General features: G+C 41.0%; 1 protein-coding gene across 6 annotated transcripts in view; it reads left to right on the top strand.

Annotated features, from left to right (window-relative positions):
- Window positions 1-21,335, top strand: part of adgrl3 (adhesion G protein-coupled receptor L3) — a 1,193,186-nt gene that overhangs the window by 782,003 nt on the left and 389,848 nt on the right. For all 6 annotated transcript variants that reach the window (XM_031903606.1, XM_031903589.1, XM_031903595.1 and 3 more), the window contains one exon: window positions 7,789-7,998. In XM_031903606.1, the coding sequence (XP_031759466.1) occupies window positions 7,789-7,998 (210 nt within the window). The remainder of the gene's footprint in view (window positions 1-7,788; window positions 7,999-21,335) is intronic.

Genomic DNA, 21,335 nt, shown 5'->3' with positions numbered 1-21,335 from the left:
CTTTTATTTAGTTCTTTTTTTTCCCCACAATTAAGGGGGTTTTCTTACGCTAAAAAAAACTCAAATTCAAATTATTTTTCAAAAACTTGATTGTCTGGTATTTATTAAGTACAAAAAAAAACTGAAAACGCGAATGTAAAAATTCACTATCTAAAAGCTTGTGAGTTTCTATAGCAGTCAATGGGAGTTGTTGAAGGCAAAGTCAAACCAAGTTTTCAAACTCGAATTTTTTGAATTCATATTTGAGGTATTCAAGTTTTTTATTCAAAAAGTTTTCCTTATTAATAAATACCCGAGCATTCAATATGCATTTGTTAAATTTAGAAAAACAACTCGAATTCACAACTTCTAATTGATAAATAAGCCCATAAGCATTTGGGTATGTTTACACAAAGATAAATTAGACACTTTTTTTCATGTAAATTAAACATTATTGCTTGATTTATGTTTGTGACATAAAAACTGTAGTAATAGAGCATGTAATTTGTCTGGATTACCCTTTAGATGGGAAACTGATCCATATTGTCAAATCAGATTTAAAATTTGTGTGAGTGCTGCTTTGATTTTTCTCAATTGTGAATGATAGGCAGAAGACACCTGCTACTTGTGCCTGCACCCGAGCGTACTCCATTCATTCGGGTGCAGGCACAAGTAGCAGGCGTAGGGCTGAATTTTCGCCAAGCGTTTTTCCGCTTGCCGAAAATATCAGCCCTACGTCTCGTGTGGCATCAGCCTTAGGCACACTAACCAGATTTCGGCATTAAAATTCTAGTATGCAAAATCCACTCCCACTCCATATGCTTGCATCTGGGCTGATTCAATGGCTTCAGGTGCAGGGAAAGGCTGTAACCAGAGTAAGGGCTGATTCTGCAATTATCTGCTGGCCGAGAATCAGCCCTGTGTGGCTAATGCAACTGGATTGCATAGTTTAGGACCACCAGTATGTTCTGGTATCCCAGAGAACCATGGAAATCTGGAACCAAGTAACTTTGAAAATGTGGCTGGGTAGCATTATTTTGGCATTAAGGACAAGACTTAAGACTTGTACCTGGGGTACAGGATTAATGCCATTTTACATGTGGGTTATCCTATAAAAAACAAAACCATAAGGGCCCGTTTGAATAAACATACATAAATAATAATGCACCTAATATTGAAAATAAGGTGTAAAAGGAGGACAATAATAGTATATATCTGATTTATCGCTATCTAAGTATTTTTTATCATAGTAAACTAAGATGGACAGTTTTGGAGAAGGTAAATGTACCTAGAGGAGGGAATTTGCAAAAACAACTATTAAAGAGAGAAGCAGCTTGCTTAAGAATTTTTTTTTTTTTTTATCTCCCAAAGGATTAAATGGGAGTTTTAGCTCATGTTGCTATAGTATTTATAAATTGTGTGCAAATATAAATAGTTTTATCTGGTTTTTACACTGTTATTGTGTTTATGCAAGTAATGAATTGTAAAGACTACTATGGACTTTGTTTCTTTTTATAGCTGATATGTATAGGTTTTTAGGAATTGGTTGAATTGGCTACATTTGCACTGTTCATATTTTTATGGAATACACTATGTTACTGGAAAACAAAGAGTTGATGTGATACATGATTGTGTCACATGATATGGAGGGTGTAAAATGAATATTGTGCCCTGCATAAGTGTTTCACCAGAGAAAGCTTATGCTGATACTCTGCCATAATAAAGGCATTTGCCTTGGTGCAAATTTTTTGACACGCGGCAAATTTTGCTGCTTCGAATGTTTTTGTGCGTTTCATGGAAAAATCTGCCAGTGGCAAGTGCAGCATATTTATTGAAATTTTTTAAATATATTGAAATTGGTCTTAATAATGGATCTTATTATTTAACACTGGCAAGAAATGCCTTTGAAGATATACAGTATGTCAAGCCATCTTGAAGATTAGGGCTTGTAAGTAATCAGCTCATGGTGAATAAGATGAGTTCTCTATATGCTGTTTATGGATGGGCAGGAGGGAAATCACTATAGCACTTCTATTGATTAAAAGGCACAATCTTCATAGACTTTTTATTATTCTAAAGGGTAAACGTAAAGTTCAACACTTAAAGGAAAAGTAACACTGAAAAAGCTATTCTACCCTGCACCAATAACTGCCCTATCCTGCAAACCCCTTAGTATTTTGAATGCTTTAAAAGAAAATACCTGTTAAAACTTGGCTTCCTGTTAATTGGACTAAGGCGATACCGCGAAGGAAGGAGCAGCAATCACTATGCGGCGATCGATTGATCGAGTCTAGCCTTCCTTCTGTATAGGAAGGAGTCAGGCTAGACTCGATCAATCGATCGTCGCATAGTTGATGCCTGCTCCTTCCTTCGTCATATCTAATTAGTTCAATTGACAGGACCCCAAGTTTTAACAGGTATTTTCTTTTAAAGAATTCAAAATACTAAGGGGTTTGCAGGATAGGGCAGTTATTGGTGCCGGGTAGAATAGCTTTTTCACTTAAAACATTTTAGTGTTACTTTTCCTTTAAAACTTAAGTATTTTTACTCAGCAATATTGCGCTTGGTGTTTATATTCTGTAGCCGCTTGTGCTAATTTGGCAGTGTCTGATTATTTTGGTTTTAGAAGCTTTTATTATTACAGGTATGGGATCAGTTTTCTGGAAACCCATTATTCAGAAAGCTCCAAATTATGGGAAGGCCATTTTCCATAGACTCCATTTTAAAGGAACAAGTAATTTAAAAAATTTAAATTGTTTTAAAGTAATTAAAATATAATGTACTGCTGCCCTGCAGTGGTAAAACTGGTGTATTGGCTGCAGAAACACTACTATAGCTTATATAAACAAAGCTGCTGTGTAGCCATGGGGACAGCCATTTAAGCTGGAAGAAAGGAAAAAAGGCACAGGGTAGCAGATAACAGATAAGCCCTGCAGAATATAATTGGGTGTTTTCTGTTGTCTAAGTTACCTGTGCCTTTTCTCCTTTAAATATCTGCCCCCATGGCTATACAGTAGCTTTGTTTATATAAACTATAGTGGTACCTTGGTATCTTGTTACCATTGTGATTGGATCATACCTTCTTACACCTGTCAGTTTCAGCTAACACCTAACTGAACAAGTTCAATGGAACCATTGTGATTGGATGTCTGTGACTCTACTACCATCAAGAGTTTAAATACCGGGGAATTCCCTACCAATCATTTGAACTGAAGAAGCCACTCGGATGAGTGGTGAAACGTTTTCAAGAAAAAACTCAGAAAAGTCCAGTTGTTTTAGACTTAATTCTACTAGATACTGTATATCATGACCTGGATGAATGAGAATCTTCATAGACATAAACTATAGTAGTCTTTCAGAGGCAAACACACCAGTTGCACCTGTGCAGGGCAACAGTGCATTACATTGTTATTTATACACTTTCATTTTTTTGGCGTTACTGTTCCTTTAATCAAATAATTCACATTTTAAAAAATTTGATTTAATAATTTACTTTTTTTCTGCATTAATAAAATAGTACCTTGTACTTGATCTCAACTAAGATATAATTTAAAGGACAAGGCAACTCAAAATATAATTTTTTTGCCTAATAAAAGAAACCAAAATTCTAAGCAGCTTTGCAATATACATTTATTATTACATGTGGGTTATTATTTATTATTTATAATTGCTATTAGAAGTAGTGTCTGCCTGTCCTTTTCTATTCTTTGCCTGTTCACCTTTAAATTAACTTTTAGTATAATGTAGACATTGATATTTTGAGACATTTTGATATTGGTTTGAGTTTTTTTTTAGTTATCAGCTTTTTGTTCAGCAGCTTTCCAGTTTAGAATTTCAGCAGCTATTTGGTTGCTAGGGGTTTGTTTAGCTTAGCAACCAGATAGTGGTTTGAATGAGAGAGAGCATATGTATAGGAAGAGGCCTGAATAGACAGAAAAAGAATTAAAACAAGCAATAAAAAAAAAAAAATAATACAATTGTAAGCTTACAGAGTGATTGTTTTTTGGTGCTGGGGTCAGTAAACCAAAATTGAAAGCTGGAAACCAGTAGAAGAGGAAGGCAAATAGTTCAAAAACTATAAAAAAAAAAAAAAAAAAGGACCAACTGCAAAGTTGCTAGGCATAGGACATTCTATAACATGCTAAAAGTTAAAATAAAGATGAACCACTCCTTTAAGGTATGGAGATCCAAATTATGGAAAGACCCTTATCCGGAAAACTCCAGGTCCCGAGCAGTCTGGATAAATTGCCTCATACCTGTACTAAGGTATCAAGTAGTTGGCTTTGCAGTTAAATATTTTATAGTTATGTTGATGGGAGCATGGATTTATTTCAATGTTAAAGTTTCTGCATAGGCAATATACTAGGTTTAAAGGAGAAGGAAAGGCAAAGTCACTTGGGGGTGCCAAAATATTAGGCACCCCCAAGTGATTTAAATCGCCTACCTTGTTCCCCGGGCTGGTGCCCCTGTTCGGAGAGAACAGCACCAGCCCGGGGTAGCTGCATCGCTTCCTCCTTCCTGATCCACTCGCATGCGCATGCGCAGTGGAGTGAAAAGCCGAACTTTAACAGAGAAGTCGGCTTTTCACTCTACTGCGCATGCGCCGACCACTGGCATTTGCCGGAAAAGGAAGCAGGAAGGAGGAAGCGCTTACTACAGGTACCCCGGCCTGGTGCTGTTTTCTCCTAACAGGGGCACCAGCCCGGGGTACAAGGTAGGTGATTAAAGTCACTTTGGCACCCCCAAGTGACTTTGCCTTTCGTTCTCCTTTAATGAACAGACCATGTGCTGGTATGTAATTTTGTCTTTTCTTATATTTAAAAAAAAATCTGTTTTGTTAAAGATTTTGTTAAAAAAATGTAACTTAAAAATTCTGTACTGAAATAAAAAAAAAAACTGTTCTCTACTTACCTCTCAGCTTCTGTCTCTCTTTATTCTGTCTTCATGCAGCAGTCTGATTCTGATTGGCAGTTAGGTTTAATATAGCCTTTGGGGTGCTTTTTTTGTCTAGAAAATGTATTAGACTTCACTTTTTAAAATCACTAGGAATCCTGTCCTCTACATGCAGGATTTGTGCCAAAGTAAGTTATTTTGTTAAGATTTGCTTGTGCTGGCTTTTTTTTTTGATCAAGGTCTGCTAGGAAAAGATAACAAACTCTTGCATGAAGAGAGATTGAAGAGAGACCAATGCTGAGGGGATTACTAAAGAGTAGTTTTAATGCATGATATCTGTCTTGTCCAGTAGTGGCTTGCAATGTCTGCTTCTCCACCAGTTGTTGGCTAGCTTGTGCAACACATTGCTGGTTAACGCCAATCATTTTCAGGCTGGTTAGCTGATCTAGCATCAGCAGTTTGCATGTATACTCCTGAACTTGGCACCAGCCATTTGCTGGCTCAGTAGCCTCAATGTTTGGTAGGTAGTTTGGTTCCAGCTTTGCATGCGCTATAGTGTTTCATGGCTGTTTTATGGCTGTGATGCTGGTCTTGTTATTTGGCCTTTTTTAGCATCTGTGAGTCTTGTTGTATGTTATTTTTTTTTACCACTTTTATTGTTTAGGGGCATGGCTTGTTAGAGCCCATCTCTACTGCCATGGAAGGGACAGAGAAGAAGATTGGAATTTGACTTGCCTTTGTATCGTAAATTCCATGTCTTTTAGTCCCAACATGTCAGTATGGGGTTTAACAGTGGTTAGGATGAAGTCAGATGGTCTTATAGAAATGGATTAATTTTGATTGGCTATGCCGCTATGTTATAGGTCTGGGAGGGGTAATACTGCCTATCTGTACTGACATGTTGGGACTTGAAAAAATGGAATTTATGATACAAAGGTAAGTCAAACTCCCATCATTTTCAGAGTAGGTTCTATTGTACTTACATAGTTACATAGTTACATAGGGTTGAAAAAAGACCAGAGTCCATCAAGTTCAACCCATCCAAGTAAACCCAGCACACACAACCCACACCTACCAATCTATACACTCACATACATAAACTATATATACAACCACTAATACTTACTGATAGTATCACAATAGCCTTGGATATTCTGATTGTTCAAGAACTCATCCAGGCCCCTCTTAAAGGCATTAACAGAATCTGCCATTAGCACATCTCTAGGAAGGGAATTCCACAACCTCACTGCCCTCACTGTGAAAAACCACCTACGCTGCTTCAAATGGAAGCTCCGTTCCTCTGATCTAAAGGGTTGACCTCTGGTGCGTTGATTGTTTTTATGGGAAAAAAGAACATCCCCCATCTGCCTATAATCCCCTCTAATGTACTTGTACAGAGTAATCATGTCCCCTCGCAAGCGCCTCTTTTCCAGAGAAAACAACCCCAACCTCGACAGTCTAACCTCATAGTTTAAATCTTCCATCCCATTAACCAGTTTAGTTGCACATCTCTGCACTCTCTCCAGCTCATTAATATCCTTCTTAAGGATGGAGCCCAAAACTGCACTGCATACTCAAGGTGAGGCCTTACCAAGGACCTATAAAGGGGCAAAATTATGTTCTCATCCCTTGAGTCAATGCCCTTTTTTATACCAGACAGCACTTTATTTGCTTTAGTAGCCACAAAATGACACTGCCTGGAATTAGACAACTTGTTATCTACAAAAACCCCTAGATCATTCTCCATTAAGGATACCCCCAACAAACTACCATTCAGTAAATAGTTTGCGTTTATATTATTTCTACCAGAGTTCATAACTTTGCACTTATCAACCTTGAACCTCATTTTCCAGTTTGCTGCCCAGTTTCCCAATTTTTTCAAATCGCTCTGCAAAGCAGCAGCATCCTGCATTGAACTTATAGTTTTGCACAATTTTGTGTTATCAGCAAAAATAGAAACAGTACTGTCTATGCCCACCTCCAGGTCATTAATAAACAAGTTAAAAAGCAAAGGACCAAGGACTGACCCCTGCGGTACTCCACTAACCACACTGGTCCAATTAGAAAATGTTCTATTTATCACCACTCTTTGTAATCTATCCTTCAGCCAGTTCTCTATCCAATTACAAATATTATGTTCTAGGCCAATATTCCTCAATTTGATCATTAACCTTCTGTGAGGTACTGTATCAAATGCTTTAGCAAGTCCAAGTAGATGACATCATCTGCTATTCCAACATCGAGGTTCCTGCTCACCTCCTCATAAAAGGCGACTAAGTCTGGCAAGATCTGTTACGCATAAAACCATGCTGGCACAAACTTATAGTATTGTGAGTACCCTATCCCTTATTACCCCTTCCAAAAGTTTTCCTACTACTCATGTCAGACTAACAGGCCTATAGTTTTCAGGCTGAGAACGGGATCCCTTTTTAAATAACGGCACCACATTAGCAATTCGCCAGTCTCTCAGCACCATGCCAGACCTCAACAAATCCTGAAAAATTAAGTGAAGAGGCTTGGCAATCACAGCGCTCAGCTCATTTAATACCCTGGGATGAATCCCATCCGGTCCTGGACCTTTGTTTACCGTTACATGTTCAAGTCTCTTTTGAATTTCCTCCCGAGTGACCCATGCGTCAGTAGCTAAATTACTAGAACTGGGCATATTAAAAGGGAAGCCTTCATTACTTTAAAGTTTTTTTCTCTATTCCATTATTTATTAATTTGTCATTAGATTTCTTTTATATAGACATACTTTTACAAGCTGAAATCAACATTACAGTGTATGCATAATTTTTTAAAAGTAAGATTTCCCCCAATACCCTTTAACATAAAATAAAAAAATGTTTACTGTGAAGTTTCTTATACAAGTTTGGTTGCTGTGATAACTAAAATGTTCTCTTTGTATGTTTGCAGCGCACTGATATGGTTTACGATATGCTCCTAGATGTTATCACGTGGATTGGAATTTTACTTTCTCTCGTCTGTTTACTGATCTGCATCTTCACGTTCTGTTTTTTCCGTGGCCTTCAGAGTGATCGTAACACTATTCATAAAAATCTTTGCATTAGCCTTTTTGTCGCAGAACTACTTTTCCTTATTGGGATCAACAGGACAGATCAGCCGGTAAATTTTCAAATTGATCTTTTATAGACTTCTTAATTAATTTGCAGTCATCTGCCAAGCCAGAACAGTTATTACACCTGTCTTGGGCAAAGATAAATGTAGCAAAGCAAAATTATTATCGTTTAACAAAAAGGTTGGCATTGAGGTTTTAGAGAGGAAACCTAAGGGGTCATTTACTTACCACACAGCAGTTTTGCTTGGCTGTGGTACTTGTGTCAGCATGCACTTCTTGCGCTTCCATATAATTCTGCTTGGTGCTGCCACCTTTCTCCTGTTTTGAATTCAGTAAATTTGATTCAGGCTTCTGTGAGAACCTTGGAGCTACTGCCACCCCAGAACCAAGCAATAGCTCCAGGGTGCCCACAGTGACCTGTGTCACTATCTCACAGTTGTGTCCCAAACAGGCCTGGACTGACAATCTGCAGATTCTGGCAAATGTCAGGTCGGCGGCTGTAAGATGCCTTAGGCTGCAAGGGCCTCTGTGTAAATAAAGTGACAGGGCCTATTTTGAATCTCAGCCCACAACTGATCCCAACCTTCCTTTAAGGCCACCTTCTGTATTATCTGGCTTCTTCTGCTCTCTTGTAACAAATGGGCAGAGTTACAGCTAGCAGTGTGTGAGAAAATGAAAGGACTTTCAAAACTGTTTTGTAGCAGCCAAGGTGCTGGGGAAGCAGAAAGTGGCACAGCAATAGGGGTTGGGAGTGTTAGGGCATAGAACAGGGTAACAGAAGCAAATATGGATTGGGAAAGAGGATGTAAAATTAGAAGTAGAGAAAGCTCAGAGGAGAAAAAAGAATGCAAAAGGAAAAGCAGATTTGGCATGTGTGATGAAAAAGTATATACAAGACACATATTTAAGAGAAGAAATGCTGGAAACAGAAGAGAGAAGACAAAGGGATAACAGAGGAAAGCAGAAGAGAAATGTATAAAGAACAGAAAAGTAAAGAAGGTTCACTATATGTTGCACATTATAAATACACCCATATGTTTTATACTGAAGGGAGTGATATACATAGTCCGTAAAAACACTGACAAGTATTTTGCTAGTATGTAACAAAAAAAAAAAAAAAAAAAAGAATACAACAGTGGTTTTTTGCCCTGAGTTACTTGAGTACTGAGACACAAACTTGTGGAACCTTGGTACCTTATTTAATTTATGATCAACTGTTGTGTTGTCTAATTTGCACTGACACAGCTATTTAAATTTGCCTCCTTCTGGCTGCAGTAGCAATGCACTCCCTCCTGCTTCGGGTGACTGTGCCCACTGCTTTTCACTGTACAAAATTTCTTGGGATACCAATACCATTGCCTCTCACTGTAAATAATGTACTTGGGGTGCCAATACTCATTGCCTCTTGTAGGGGCAGATTTATCACAGTGTGGAATTAGAACCCACAACAGAAAAAATTACCCACTTTCTATTCATTCCTATGGGATTTTTAGAAGCGTACTTATCAAATGGTATACTAGCTGTTACCTATTGATAAATATGCTCCTAATAATCCCATAGGAATGACTAGAAATTGGGTGATTTTTTTCTGTAAATTCATGCTTTAATAAATCTGCACATGTTCTCTAATGTGCACAGGCCTCTCACCCATTCCCTTTCACTGTAATTTATAAACTTGAAGTGCCAATACTCTGACTGCTTCAAATGTGTTTGGAATGCCCACTACCTCTGAATGTATGTATGTATATAAAAGAACAGAGTGCCGCACACACGGGTTAAGAAAAAACAAAAAGGTGTTTATTGTAAAAGATCCGACGTTTCCAGCACCAAATTTGCTCTTTTTAGGGACAAACGAAAAGACAGTGTGCAAACAATCCCCTTAAATACCCTACTGCAAAAACGGCGCCAAAAAAGTAGTGGCCGTAACCATGGCAACCTCTATATACAAGTGAGATATACATATAAGCAGTGTGATAAACAAAAATCTCGAAAAAATAAAGAAATCAAGGAAGCATAACATGTAGTTGATCACTGGTGGGAGGTTGAAAGGATAGGCAGAGAGTCACAAAAGTAACTAACTAGTGTATCAATAGTGAGTCGCAACAAACGTAGCTTGTCAAAACATAGTAAAAAATGTAACAGTAACAAAGAGTGGATTAGTGCAGAGCAGAACAGCTTCCAACAAGCAGGGAAGGGCTTACGAATATGCAGGGAGAAAAACCATAACCGATCGCTGCTGTGGACCAGAGTTATTGCCGTCCAAAGCACACCACCCCGGTGAAGGAGGACGTCATCATGCGGAGTCAAAAGTGGCGCCGTTGCCATGGGGCAAGAGGAACAGAGTGGAGGGGAAAGCACATCTCATGTGGAGAGTGTGGGATAAAGCCGTTAGGTCCACAATATCTTGGCACAATCAAATATATGGCATGTAAAGACAAATCATAAATATTTAAAAATTATAAAATGTAAAAACTTAGGGTGCACTGGCAGGCAATGGGGGTTTAGTAAGCAATGCATAAACAGTCAAAAAAGCACTGCTGCGGGCACTACTTAATTGCACCACTGCGGATGCTGTTCCATTGCACCACTGCGGATGCTGTTCATTTGCACCACTGCAGGCGCTACTTGTTTGCACTACTGCAGGCGCTGATTACTTGCACCACTGCAGGCGCTACTTATTTGCACCACAACGGGCGCTGCTTATAAACCATATTGCACCACTATGGACACCGTTTATGCCCATCCACTGCCATAATAAAGAATGCCAGCCCATTGACCATGTAAAGATACAGATAGAATAACAGCTAAAAAGACTATAAACTACCACATGTTCACTGCTTCAAAATAAAGGGCACGGCTCCATTAGACAATAGACATTGTTGAATCTTTATTACAGATCGGTTAGTTAGTTATGTTATACAGAATACTACAGTTCCCAGAATGCACATGCCATATGTTACCATGCAATTTCCTGTGTGTGATGTAAGTGATTGCTATTGGTTCTGGGGGTGGTGTGATCTTGATCTTTAGTTCCTGTTCCTGTTACTGTGTTTCACTGATTAACATTGCTGATATGCATCTCTCCTAAATAAAAGTTATTAACAGCAAAGGATTGTGTGGAACTACACCACTCTGCCTGAGAATCTGATACCAAGGAACTCTGGTAGGTCATCAACCCTGAATATTAGAGTGTTGTACAGAATAGTTGCAACATAATTTCTGGTGCCGAAACTTAAACGCCAAGGGACTAAGGGACTAAGGTTAGCTGACTCAGCTGAACTGACTTGCCAAGACTCAGAAATAGCAGTCTTGATTGGAGGAGATTACTATTGGAAGGTAGTATCTGTGAGAATAGAAAGACTTGGAGAAGCTCTTGTTGCACTTGAAACCACCCTTGGGTGGACTCTACAAGGGCCAGTTCAGATAGCTAGTGCAACTGGCATTGGAAGTGTTGGAGTAATGAATATAAGTGTTGCAGATGAATCCCTTGTGTCCAGTCAACTGCGAGCCTTTTTGGAATTGGAGTCCTTAGGGGTGACTGGAGAAAAAATGGTAAACTCAGAATCACATGAGGAAATTCTACTTCTACAGTGGTTCTCATCTACAGTTAAGTACATGGCAGGAAGATATGTGACAGAACTACCTTGGCGACCTGATCGACCACAATTGGCAAACAACTTTACTGTGGATAAAGGAAGATTTGATCACTTGATGAAAAGGCTTTCGACAGATTTCCCCCTCTACCACAGGTACAACAAGTGTAATCCAGGAGTACCTTGAGGATGGTATTTTTGAGAATGTGGAGACAGGTGAACCCTCAGCTACCCCTCAGGGTAAGATTGAGTATTACTTACCTCATTATGCTGTGATAAAAGAAGAAAAGACAACAACTAAGTTGAGAATAGTGTTTGATGCTTCTTCTCATGACAAGGAGCAAGAATCACTTACTGATAGGACCAAATCTTAATCCTGACCTTCTGAAAATCCTGGTCAATTTTAGACTTCACAAGGTTGCCTTAATGGCAGACATTACAAAGGCATTCTTACAAATCAGCATTGCAGAAAAGGACAGAGACTCTGTCAAATTCTTGTGGACTAATGATATTCCAAGACCTAACCAGGAACCATCCTTACGTGTTTTGAGGATGGCAAGTGTTATTTAGGGCATCACCCGGCCCATTTCTTCTGACAGCCACCATAAACCATAATTTGAAACAATATGAAGGATCACATCCAAGGACTGTACAGGTTCATAACCAGTTCCTTTATGTGGATGACCTTATATCAGGAGCAGACACTGTTGATGATGCCTATGAGATATCCACGGAGGCGAAGGAGATTATGCTTGCTGCAGGTATGGTTCTCTGTAAATGGGTTACTAATTCAAGTGAATTAAGGTTAAAATGGCAAGAGAACAACACTGAAAACGGGTCTGCTATGTTGGATCAAGCAAACTACTGTAAGGTACTTGGCCTCAAATGGAGAACAGAGACTGATGACTTTGTATTTGACCTACAAGCTCTTTTTTTAATTTTTAAAAACCAGGAGAAATACAAAGAGGTGTGTTCTGATGACAGCAGAACGTATTTTTGACCCTAACGGATTTTTGTCCCCATTCACAGTTAGGGTAAAGATCCTTTTCCAGGACTTATGGGAACGTGGCATTCACTGGGATGAAGAACTACCACCAGACTTAACGAGTAAGTGGACTCAGTGGTGTTTAGAGCTGTCACAGTTACAACATCCCCAGACAATACTCTGTGTCCTCCAGATGCAGCTGTAAAAATGCATGTTTTCTGTGATGCCAGTGAATCTGCTTATGGAACTGTTGCTTATTTACAATATATCAAGGAGGGTATTGCATCTACCTGCTTTGTTGCTTCAAAGTCATGAGTTGCACCTCTAAAGAAGGTCACTCTTCCAAGTTTAGAGTTGCTTGGAGCAATAGTAGGTGCAAGATTAATGAAGTATTTACTGGACTGTCTGAGCCTCCAGTCTATTCAACCTAATTTATGGACAGACTCTATGATTGCATTGCACTGGATCCAAAGTTCCAAAGTTGTGGAAACCATTTGTTGCAAACAGAGTAGCAGAGATAAAATCGCTCACTGAACCAACAGTATGGTCTCGCTGTGTAGGTAAGGATAACCCTGCAGATTTCCTTACAAGGGGTCAAGGTTCTAGTGACTTAATTAAAAATCATCTTTGGTGGCATGGGCCAGACTGGTTACAAGGTCCACAGTCAGGGTGGCCACAAGGTTCACAAATAGTCACTAATGTCTCAGAATGTGTAGATCAGATAATGAAGTGACTTTATATAACAACTGTAGCGCAGAGCTCAAATGTGACCCAGTTTTCCCTCTAGAAAGGTTTAGCAAACCACGCCCTGTATACAGAATTACTGCCTGGTGGGGAGGATTATGGGAAAGACTTGTTCATTCTGTAAAGTCTTGTCTTAAGAAAACATTGGTGAAGGCAATGCTATCCTTTGAAGAGCTTACCACAATTTTGACTGTAGGTTGTTTTAAACTCTAGGCCGCTAACCTTTACTCATAGTGATGCTCAGGACCTGCAGCCGTTGACACCAGGACATTTTCTTATTGGGCAGTGACTCACAACATTGCCACAATCTAAAGTGCCTACAGTATCTCACAACTGTTCCACTCGAGGTATTGTCAAAAAGATGGAAATACCGACAAGTGCTTGTGTCAAAATTCTGGAATAGATGGCGCAAGGAATATTTGCTGGATTTGAGATCAGCTCACTACACCAAGAGAGGAGGATGTGCATCTACATTCAAGGTTGGAGATATGATGTTGGTTAAGGAAGACAAAATGCCAAGACAAATGAAGCGGACTGGAATAATTGGCACAGTTTTTCCCTGGATGAGACAATTGTGTTCGTTCATGTTCCTTGAGATTACCATCAGGGACTGTGCTAAGATGGCCAATACAATTACTGTACCCTCTGGAGATATAATTGATGAACTTCTGATGAGAGTTCATGGGGCCCAAGGATGTTGAATCTTTATTACAGATCTGTTAGTTAGTTATGTTATACAGAATACTACAGTTCCCAGAATGCACATGCCATATGTTACCATGCAATTTCCTGTGTGTTATGTAAGTGATTGCTATTGGTTCTGGGGGTGGTGTGATCTTGATCTTTAGTTCCTGTTCCTGTTACTGTGTGAGAGCTCTCTCTGTAGCTGCATGTTCCTGTGTTTTCTTGATTAACATTGCTGATATGCATCTCTCCTAAATAAGTTATTAACAGCAAAGGATTGTGTGCACCACTCTGTGTGAGAATCTGATACCAAGGAACTTTGGTAGGTCATCAACCCTGAATATTAGTGTTGTACAGAATAGTTGCAACAGACATTGGGCATATGGCAAATATACTCTGTTCTAGGAATGCAGGATCAAAAAATTGGGTAAGCCAAATAAAAGCTGAAAATGGCTATAATGAGGGAAAGCTACACAAAAGCCATAAAAGTGGAGGCATTGGTACTGTAGGGACAGCAGACAACATACAGAGGTATAAAGTATAATAGACCCAAACCCTAGATACAAACAAGTGAAAGGAGTGTTTTGTAAAAAGTAGAAGCATATGCTTTGTCCTAGCAAGAAAGAAAGAATGAATTGAGGTAGAGTGAGAATGACAAATCGGCTTATTCAGAAAAAGGGGAGAGCATATATAAATTAGGTCATCTGTGGTACGTATACTGTAGGAACAGACAATACTGGTATTATTAATATAAGAGTCAAGTGTGCATCAGCGTTAGACCATGATTTAGCGTCTTATTATACAAAAAAGATGTTATGTTGTAAAGCTACTATACAGTAATGTTAAACCAGAACAGCATCAAAAATAGAGCATTATTCGACCAGTGAGAGCATTGAAAGTAAACAATAAGAGATAAAACCCAATACATACTGTTCATGCACATAATTAATTATAAAGATCAAATTAAAATAGAAAGAGGAAGTACTTCATTGAGTCCACGTGGATTGACAGTGTCCAGTTTAAAAATCCATCTGGATTCCAATTTAAGTAACTACAAGTCTCTGTTGCCATCTCTCCTAGGGACAGGGACGTGATCTGTCAACATGAATCTAAGGGGGGAACTGGCAGCACTGAGGGCAGCTGCAAACATGGGGGAGAACAGGAGGCTCACTGAGCAACCACTGGCAGGGGCCGGTGTAGTGGGGGGTGGAGAAGGGACAGTGGAGGTTAATGAGGGAGACAAATTTGTAACAGTTAAGAGGGGAAGTAGGGGACACAAGGGTAGGGGGGCTGGTTCACAGCTTGTACAAACCAACAGATTTGCCGCTTTAGGTGAAGATGCTGGGGAAGGCAGCTCTGAGCTAGCATGTATGGAGCGGGCTGACTCTTAGCGCACCCTGGGAGCCGGCACCTCTAATACAGGTGGGGGGAATAGTGCTAGGAAGGGAAGGCAGGCTATAGTTGTAGGGGATTCAATTATTAGAAAGGTGGATAGGGTAATTTGTCGCAAAGACCCTACATGCCGAACTGTGTGTTGCTTGCCTGGTGCTAGGGTTCGGCATGTGGTGGAACGAGTGGACAAATTGTTGGGAGGGGCTGGGGAAGACCCGGCGGTCTTGGTACACATAGGTACCAATGACAAAGTTAGAGGAGGGGGGGAAGTCCTCAAGAACGATTTTAAAAAGCTAGGTGCAAAGTTGAGGGCGAGGACTTCGAAGGTAATTTTCTCAGAGATATTACCTGTGCCACGAGCAACATTAAGAAGGCAGCGGGAGCTCAGGGAGATTAATGCGTGGCTGAGAGACTGGTGCAGGGAGGAGGGCTTTGGGTTTCTCCAGAACTGGGCTGATTTCTCAATCGGCTACAAGCTCTTTGCCAGGGATGGGCTGCACCTCAATGATGATGGGGCAGCTGCTTTGGGGGAAAAGATGGCTAGCGGGTTGGAGGAGATTTTAAACTAGGAGTGGGGGGGGAGGGTGCAGCGGGAAATTCTGTGGTAGACAGGATAGATGAGGTAGTGGGCATAGTAAGGGAAAATGGGGGAGGAGACTTGCTTCGGGATACTGATAATGGCAGGGAGGCCCATAAGTTGTTTACATGTCATTCTCACGCCAGAACCAGTATTAAATGTATGTTTACCAATGCAAGGAGTCTGACTGGTAAAATGTGAGAGCTGGAGGTACTGGCGTTGGAGCGGAAATATGATGTGATTGGTGTTGCTGAAACTTGGTTGAATGAGTCTCATGACTGGGCAGTTAATATTGGGGGGTATACATTGTTTCGGAGGGACAGGGGCAATAGAAAAGGAGGAGGAGTGTGTCTGTTCATTAAACAGGAATTAAAAGCAAATATTAAGGAGGAAGTGATGGGGGTAACAGAGGGAGCTGAATCCTTATGGGTTGAGCTTCTCACAGATAGTAAAGAGTCTACTAAACTAATTGTAGGGGTATGCTATAGACCCCCTAATGTAAGCGAAGAGGAGGAGGCCCAGCTCCTGTTGCAAATAGAAAAGGCTGCTAGTTTGGGGCAAGTGATAATAATGGGGGATTTTAATTACCCTGATATTGACTGGGGCAATAGTACTGCCAGGACAGTAAATGGGAACAAGTTTATAAACTTGCTGCATGACAACTTTATGTCACAAGTTGTTGAGGAGCCAACCAGGAACCATGCTATACTAGATCTAGTGATCTCTAATGACCCAGAACGTATAGCAAATGTGCAAGTGGGTAACCCCTGGGTAATAGTGACCATAATGTTATTTCATTTGATGTTTGGTGCAGGAAACAAATTTACACGGGGGCAACAAAGACACTGAATTTTAGGAAGGCAAATTGTAGCTTCAGGGCATAGATTGGGGCTTCATGTTTTCTGATAAAAACACAGAGCAGAAATGGTTGTCATTTAAAATGATATTAAATCATTACTGTTCTCAATTCATTCCATTAATAAGAAAAAGTAGAAGTGTTAAGAATCACCCTATGTGGCTTAACTCTGAGGTAAAGAAGTTAATAGGGAAAAAAAGGAAAGCTTTTAAGAAATATAAGTCAGAGGGGACAGTAGCTGCGTTTAATGATTATAAACACTATAACAAGTGTTGTAAAACAGCAATCCGGAAGGCAAAGATAGAAAATGAGGAGCGCATCGCGGCCGAGGCCAAGACTAACCCCAAAAAGTTTTTTAAGTATATTAATAGTAAAAAGATGCAGGTTGAGGGTGTGGCCCCATTGAGTTATAATAACAATATGGTTACAGCGGATACAGAAAAGGCAGATGTGCTTAACCAGTTCTTTTCTTCTGTGTATACAGTAGAGGAGCCAGTGGGCCAAGTCCCACCCAATAGCTTCACTGTTGCCTCAGCTCCAACTACACAGTGGTTGGCACAGGATATGGTGCTTAAAGGGTTACACACGATAAATGTAAACAAGGCACCTGGGCCAGATGGAATACACCCTCGGGTACTGAGAGAGCTAGGGGCAGAATTGCAGTGGCACTTGTTTCTGATATTCTCAGACTCTCTTTCATCAGGTATGGTACCTAGGGATTGGAAGAAGGCGAATGTCATTCCCATATTTAAAAAGGGAGTAAGATCTCAGCCTGGCAATTATAGGCCTGTAAGTCTGACATCCGTGGTGGGCAAGTTATTTGAAGGCTTGTTAAGGGATCACATTTAAAATTATGTAGTGGAGAATGCCATTATGAGCAGTAATCAGCATGGCTTTATGAAGGACAGGTCATGTCAGACCAATTTAATTGCTTTTTATGTTGAGGTAAGTAAGAAGCTGGACAATGGGGATGCAGTAGATATAATCTATTTGGATTTTGCTAAAGCATTTGATACCGTTCCCTACAAACGACTGCTTTCTAAGCTAAGGTCTATTGGTCTTAGTGAAGTCGTTTGCACATGGATAGAAAACTGGCTACAGGATCGGGTACAGAGGGTGGTTGTTAATGGTATATTCTCTACTTGGAATAAGGTCCTCAGTGGGGTCCCTCAGGGTTCTGTACTGGGTCCACTTTTGTTTAATTTGTTCATAAATGACTTAGGGGAGGGTATTATGAGTAATGTATCAGTGTTTGCAGATGACACAAAACTCTGCAGACCAGTCAATTCTATCCAGGATGTGACATCCCTGCAGCAGGATCTTGACCAACTGGCAATCTGGGCAGCTAAGTGGCAAGATGAGATTTAATGTGGATAAATGTAAGGTCATGCACCTGAGATGTAAAAATATGCAAGCCCCGTATACCCTTAATGGGACTGCACTAGGCAAATCCATAATGGAGAAGGACCTTGGAGTCCTTGTAGATAATAAACTTGGCTGTAGCAAGCAATGCCAGGCAGCAGCTGCAAGGGCAAACAAGGTTTTGAGCTGTATTAAAAGGGGTATAGATTCAAGGGAGGAGGGGGTTATTCTTCCCCTTTACAGAGCGCTGGTAAGGCCCCATCTAGAATATGCTGTTCAGTTTTGGTCTCCAGTGCTCAAACGGGACATTATTGAGTTAGAGAGGGTCCAGAGAAGGGTAACTAAGCTGGTAAAGGGTATGGAAAGTCTCAGTTATGAAGAAAGACTGGCCAAGTTGGGTCTGTTTACACTGGAGAAGAGGCGCTTAAGAGGTGACATGATAACTATGTATAAATATATAAAGGGATCATATAATAACCTTTCTAATGTTTTATTTACCAGTAGGTCCTTCCAACGGACACGAGGGCACCCACTTCGTTTAGAAGAAGGGAGGTTCCATTTAAATATTCGGAAAGGATTTTTTACAGTGAGAGCTGTGAAGCTCTGGAATTCCCTCCCCGAATCAGTCGTGCTGGCTGATACATTATATAACTTTAAGAAGGGGCTGGATGGATTCTTAGCAAGTGAGGGAATACAGGGTTATGGGAGATAGCTCTTAGTACTAGTTGATCCAGGGACTGGTCCGATTGCCATCTTGGAGTCAGGAAGGAATTTTTTCCCCTCTGCGGCAAATTAGAGAGGCTTCAGATGGGGTTTTTTGCCTTCCTCTGGATCAACTAGTAGTTAGGCAGGTTATATATAGGCATTATGGTTGAACTTGATGGACGTATGTCTTTTTTCAACCCAACTTACTATGTTACTATGTGCCTGAATTGAGGTAGTAATTATGTGGCATTTATGGCATGGTGTCCCTGTGGCCTTGCTTATGTTGGGAAGGTGGTCACTGCCTACAGGGACAGAATGAACAATCACTGCTGTGCGATTCAAGCAGCTCTTGCCTCTGGTAAGGCTGACCAACCTGTAGCCAAGCATTTTTTGACTGCTAAACATTCTCATGTGATTGTTTTTTCTGTCCCTGTAGGCAGTGACCACCTTCCCAACATAAGCAAGGCCACAGGGACACCATGTCATTGTCACGATCAGTATCCCAAAACTCAGAACAGACTCCAAGGATCCGGTCTCGGCTCACACTTCCGCTTATAACCGCCGCCTTTCACGTCGGGAGGAGCCTTTCGCTACTCGGATTTGTTGGACTTGTTGTGAGAGACCCGAGGAGAGAGTTCTGAGCAGGCACGGGAATCAATCGTATGACAGGAAGGTGGGGAACACTTAGCGTAGTCAGGACGGGCCGGGGTCAGCAACGATCGGGCAATGCAGTACAAAGTTAGGATCCAGTAGAATAGTTGGTCAGGCAAAGGTCGGTCCAGGCAGCAGGCAAGAATAGTCAGGAACAGGCAAGGTCAATACAGGCAGCAAACAAGAGAAGGTCAGGTACAGGCTAAGGTCAAAACACGGTAGGAACACAAGAGAAACACACCCAGGAACTTACAGGAAGCAGAACCTACGTTGGGCAAGGATTTCAAGCTAGAAGCGCCTTAAATATTTGAATTTGGCGCCATTGTGACATCATATGCGCGCGCCGAGCGTAGATGCGCATGCGCATAGGCGCCGGACGCGAGCACGCATGCGCACAAGGCAAAGAATTTAAAGGGCCGCGCGTCGTGCGCGCGCGCCTAGAGAGAACCGGCGGGCGTCCCTGCAACGGAGGAGGCGGCGGCGGGCGTCCCCGCCGCCCCACTAGACCACCAGGTACCTTTACATTACCTCCCCTCCAGAGGGGGCCACCGGACCCCTAGGTTTATTTGGAAACCTAGCATGGAATTGCCGTACCAGACAATCTGCCCGAACATCAGAAGCTGGAACCCAAGACCTCTCTTCGGCGCCATAACCCTTCCAATGCAACAGGTATTGTAGCTTACCCCTAGAGAGGCGAGAGTCAACTATCCTTTGAATCACATATTTGGATTGTCCTGCAATAGAAACAGGAGGAGGAGGAGATCTCTGCCGAACCTCTCTAGCAGGTTTTAACAAAGAAACATGAAAAGAATTAGTAATCTTGAGTTCGGGAGGAAGTTCTAGTCGGACCGTGTTAGGGTTTATGACTTCAGAAAACAAATAAGGACCAATAAATTTGGGTGCAAACTTGGAAGAGGGAACCTTCAAAGGAACATTCTTGGAAGAAAGCCAAACCCTTTCACCAACCTGATAAGTGGGTGATGTTTTGTTACGCTTATCAAAGGCTTTCTTCTGAACAGCTACTGCAGAAGACAATGCACTATGAACCTTTTGCCAAATGTTAGAGAAATCATCAAATATAGAATTGACAGCAGGTACCTCAGAAGAAACAGTGGAAAATGAAAAAACTCTGGAACAAAAAACGCCGACTCCCCAGTGGATGCGTGAGTGGAATTATTGAAAGCAAACTCAGCCCACGGAAGAAAATCAGCCTAAAGGGATTGATTACTGGAAACATAGCATCTAAGGTACTGTTCCAAAGACTGGTTTGTCCTCTCCGTCTGCCCATTGGTCTGAGGATGATAAGCTGAGGAGAAGGACAACTCAGTACCCATCAATAAACAGAAAGCCCGCCAAAACCTAGAAACGAACTGGACTCCCCTGTCGGAGATTATATTCAGCGGAGCCCCATGGAGTCTAAAAATATTCACCATAAAATGTTCTGCTAGGGATTTCGCGGAAGGGAGGGCGGGAAGGGGGATAAAATGGGACATCTTACTAAAGCGGTCCACAACCACCTATATATGACAGTATACCCTTTGGAAGGAGGTAAATCTACAATGAAATCCATGGAAATGTGAGTCCATGGCCTTTCAGGAATCGGAAGTGACTGTAGTAGACCCTGAGGCAAGGACCTGGACGGCTTGGAACGTTGACAAGTTGGACACGAGTCAATATAATTATTAACATCTTGTCTTAACGTTGGCCACCAAAGGGTACGAGACATAAGGGAACAGGTTTTACTGCGACCAGGGTGCCCAGCTGCCTTAGCATCATGAGCCTCTAGGAAAACCGCCTCACAGAGGTTTTCTGGGACAAACAATTTCCCTGGGGGC

Source organism: Xenopus tropicalis, chromosome 1 (genome assembly GCF_000004195.4).
Source record: "Xenopus tropicalis strain Nigerian chromosome 1, UCB_Xtro_10.0, whole genome shotgun sequence".
NCBI lineage: Eukaryota > Metazoa > Chordata > Amphibia > Anura > Pipidae > Xenopus > Xenopus tropicalis.
The sequence above is the reverse complement of the archived record's forward strand: the minus strand, read 5'-3'. Positions and strand labels throughout refer to the sequence as shown.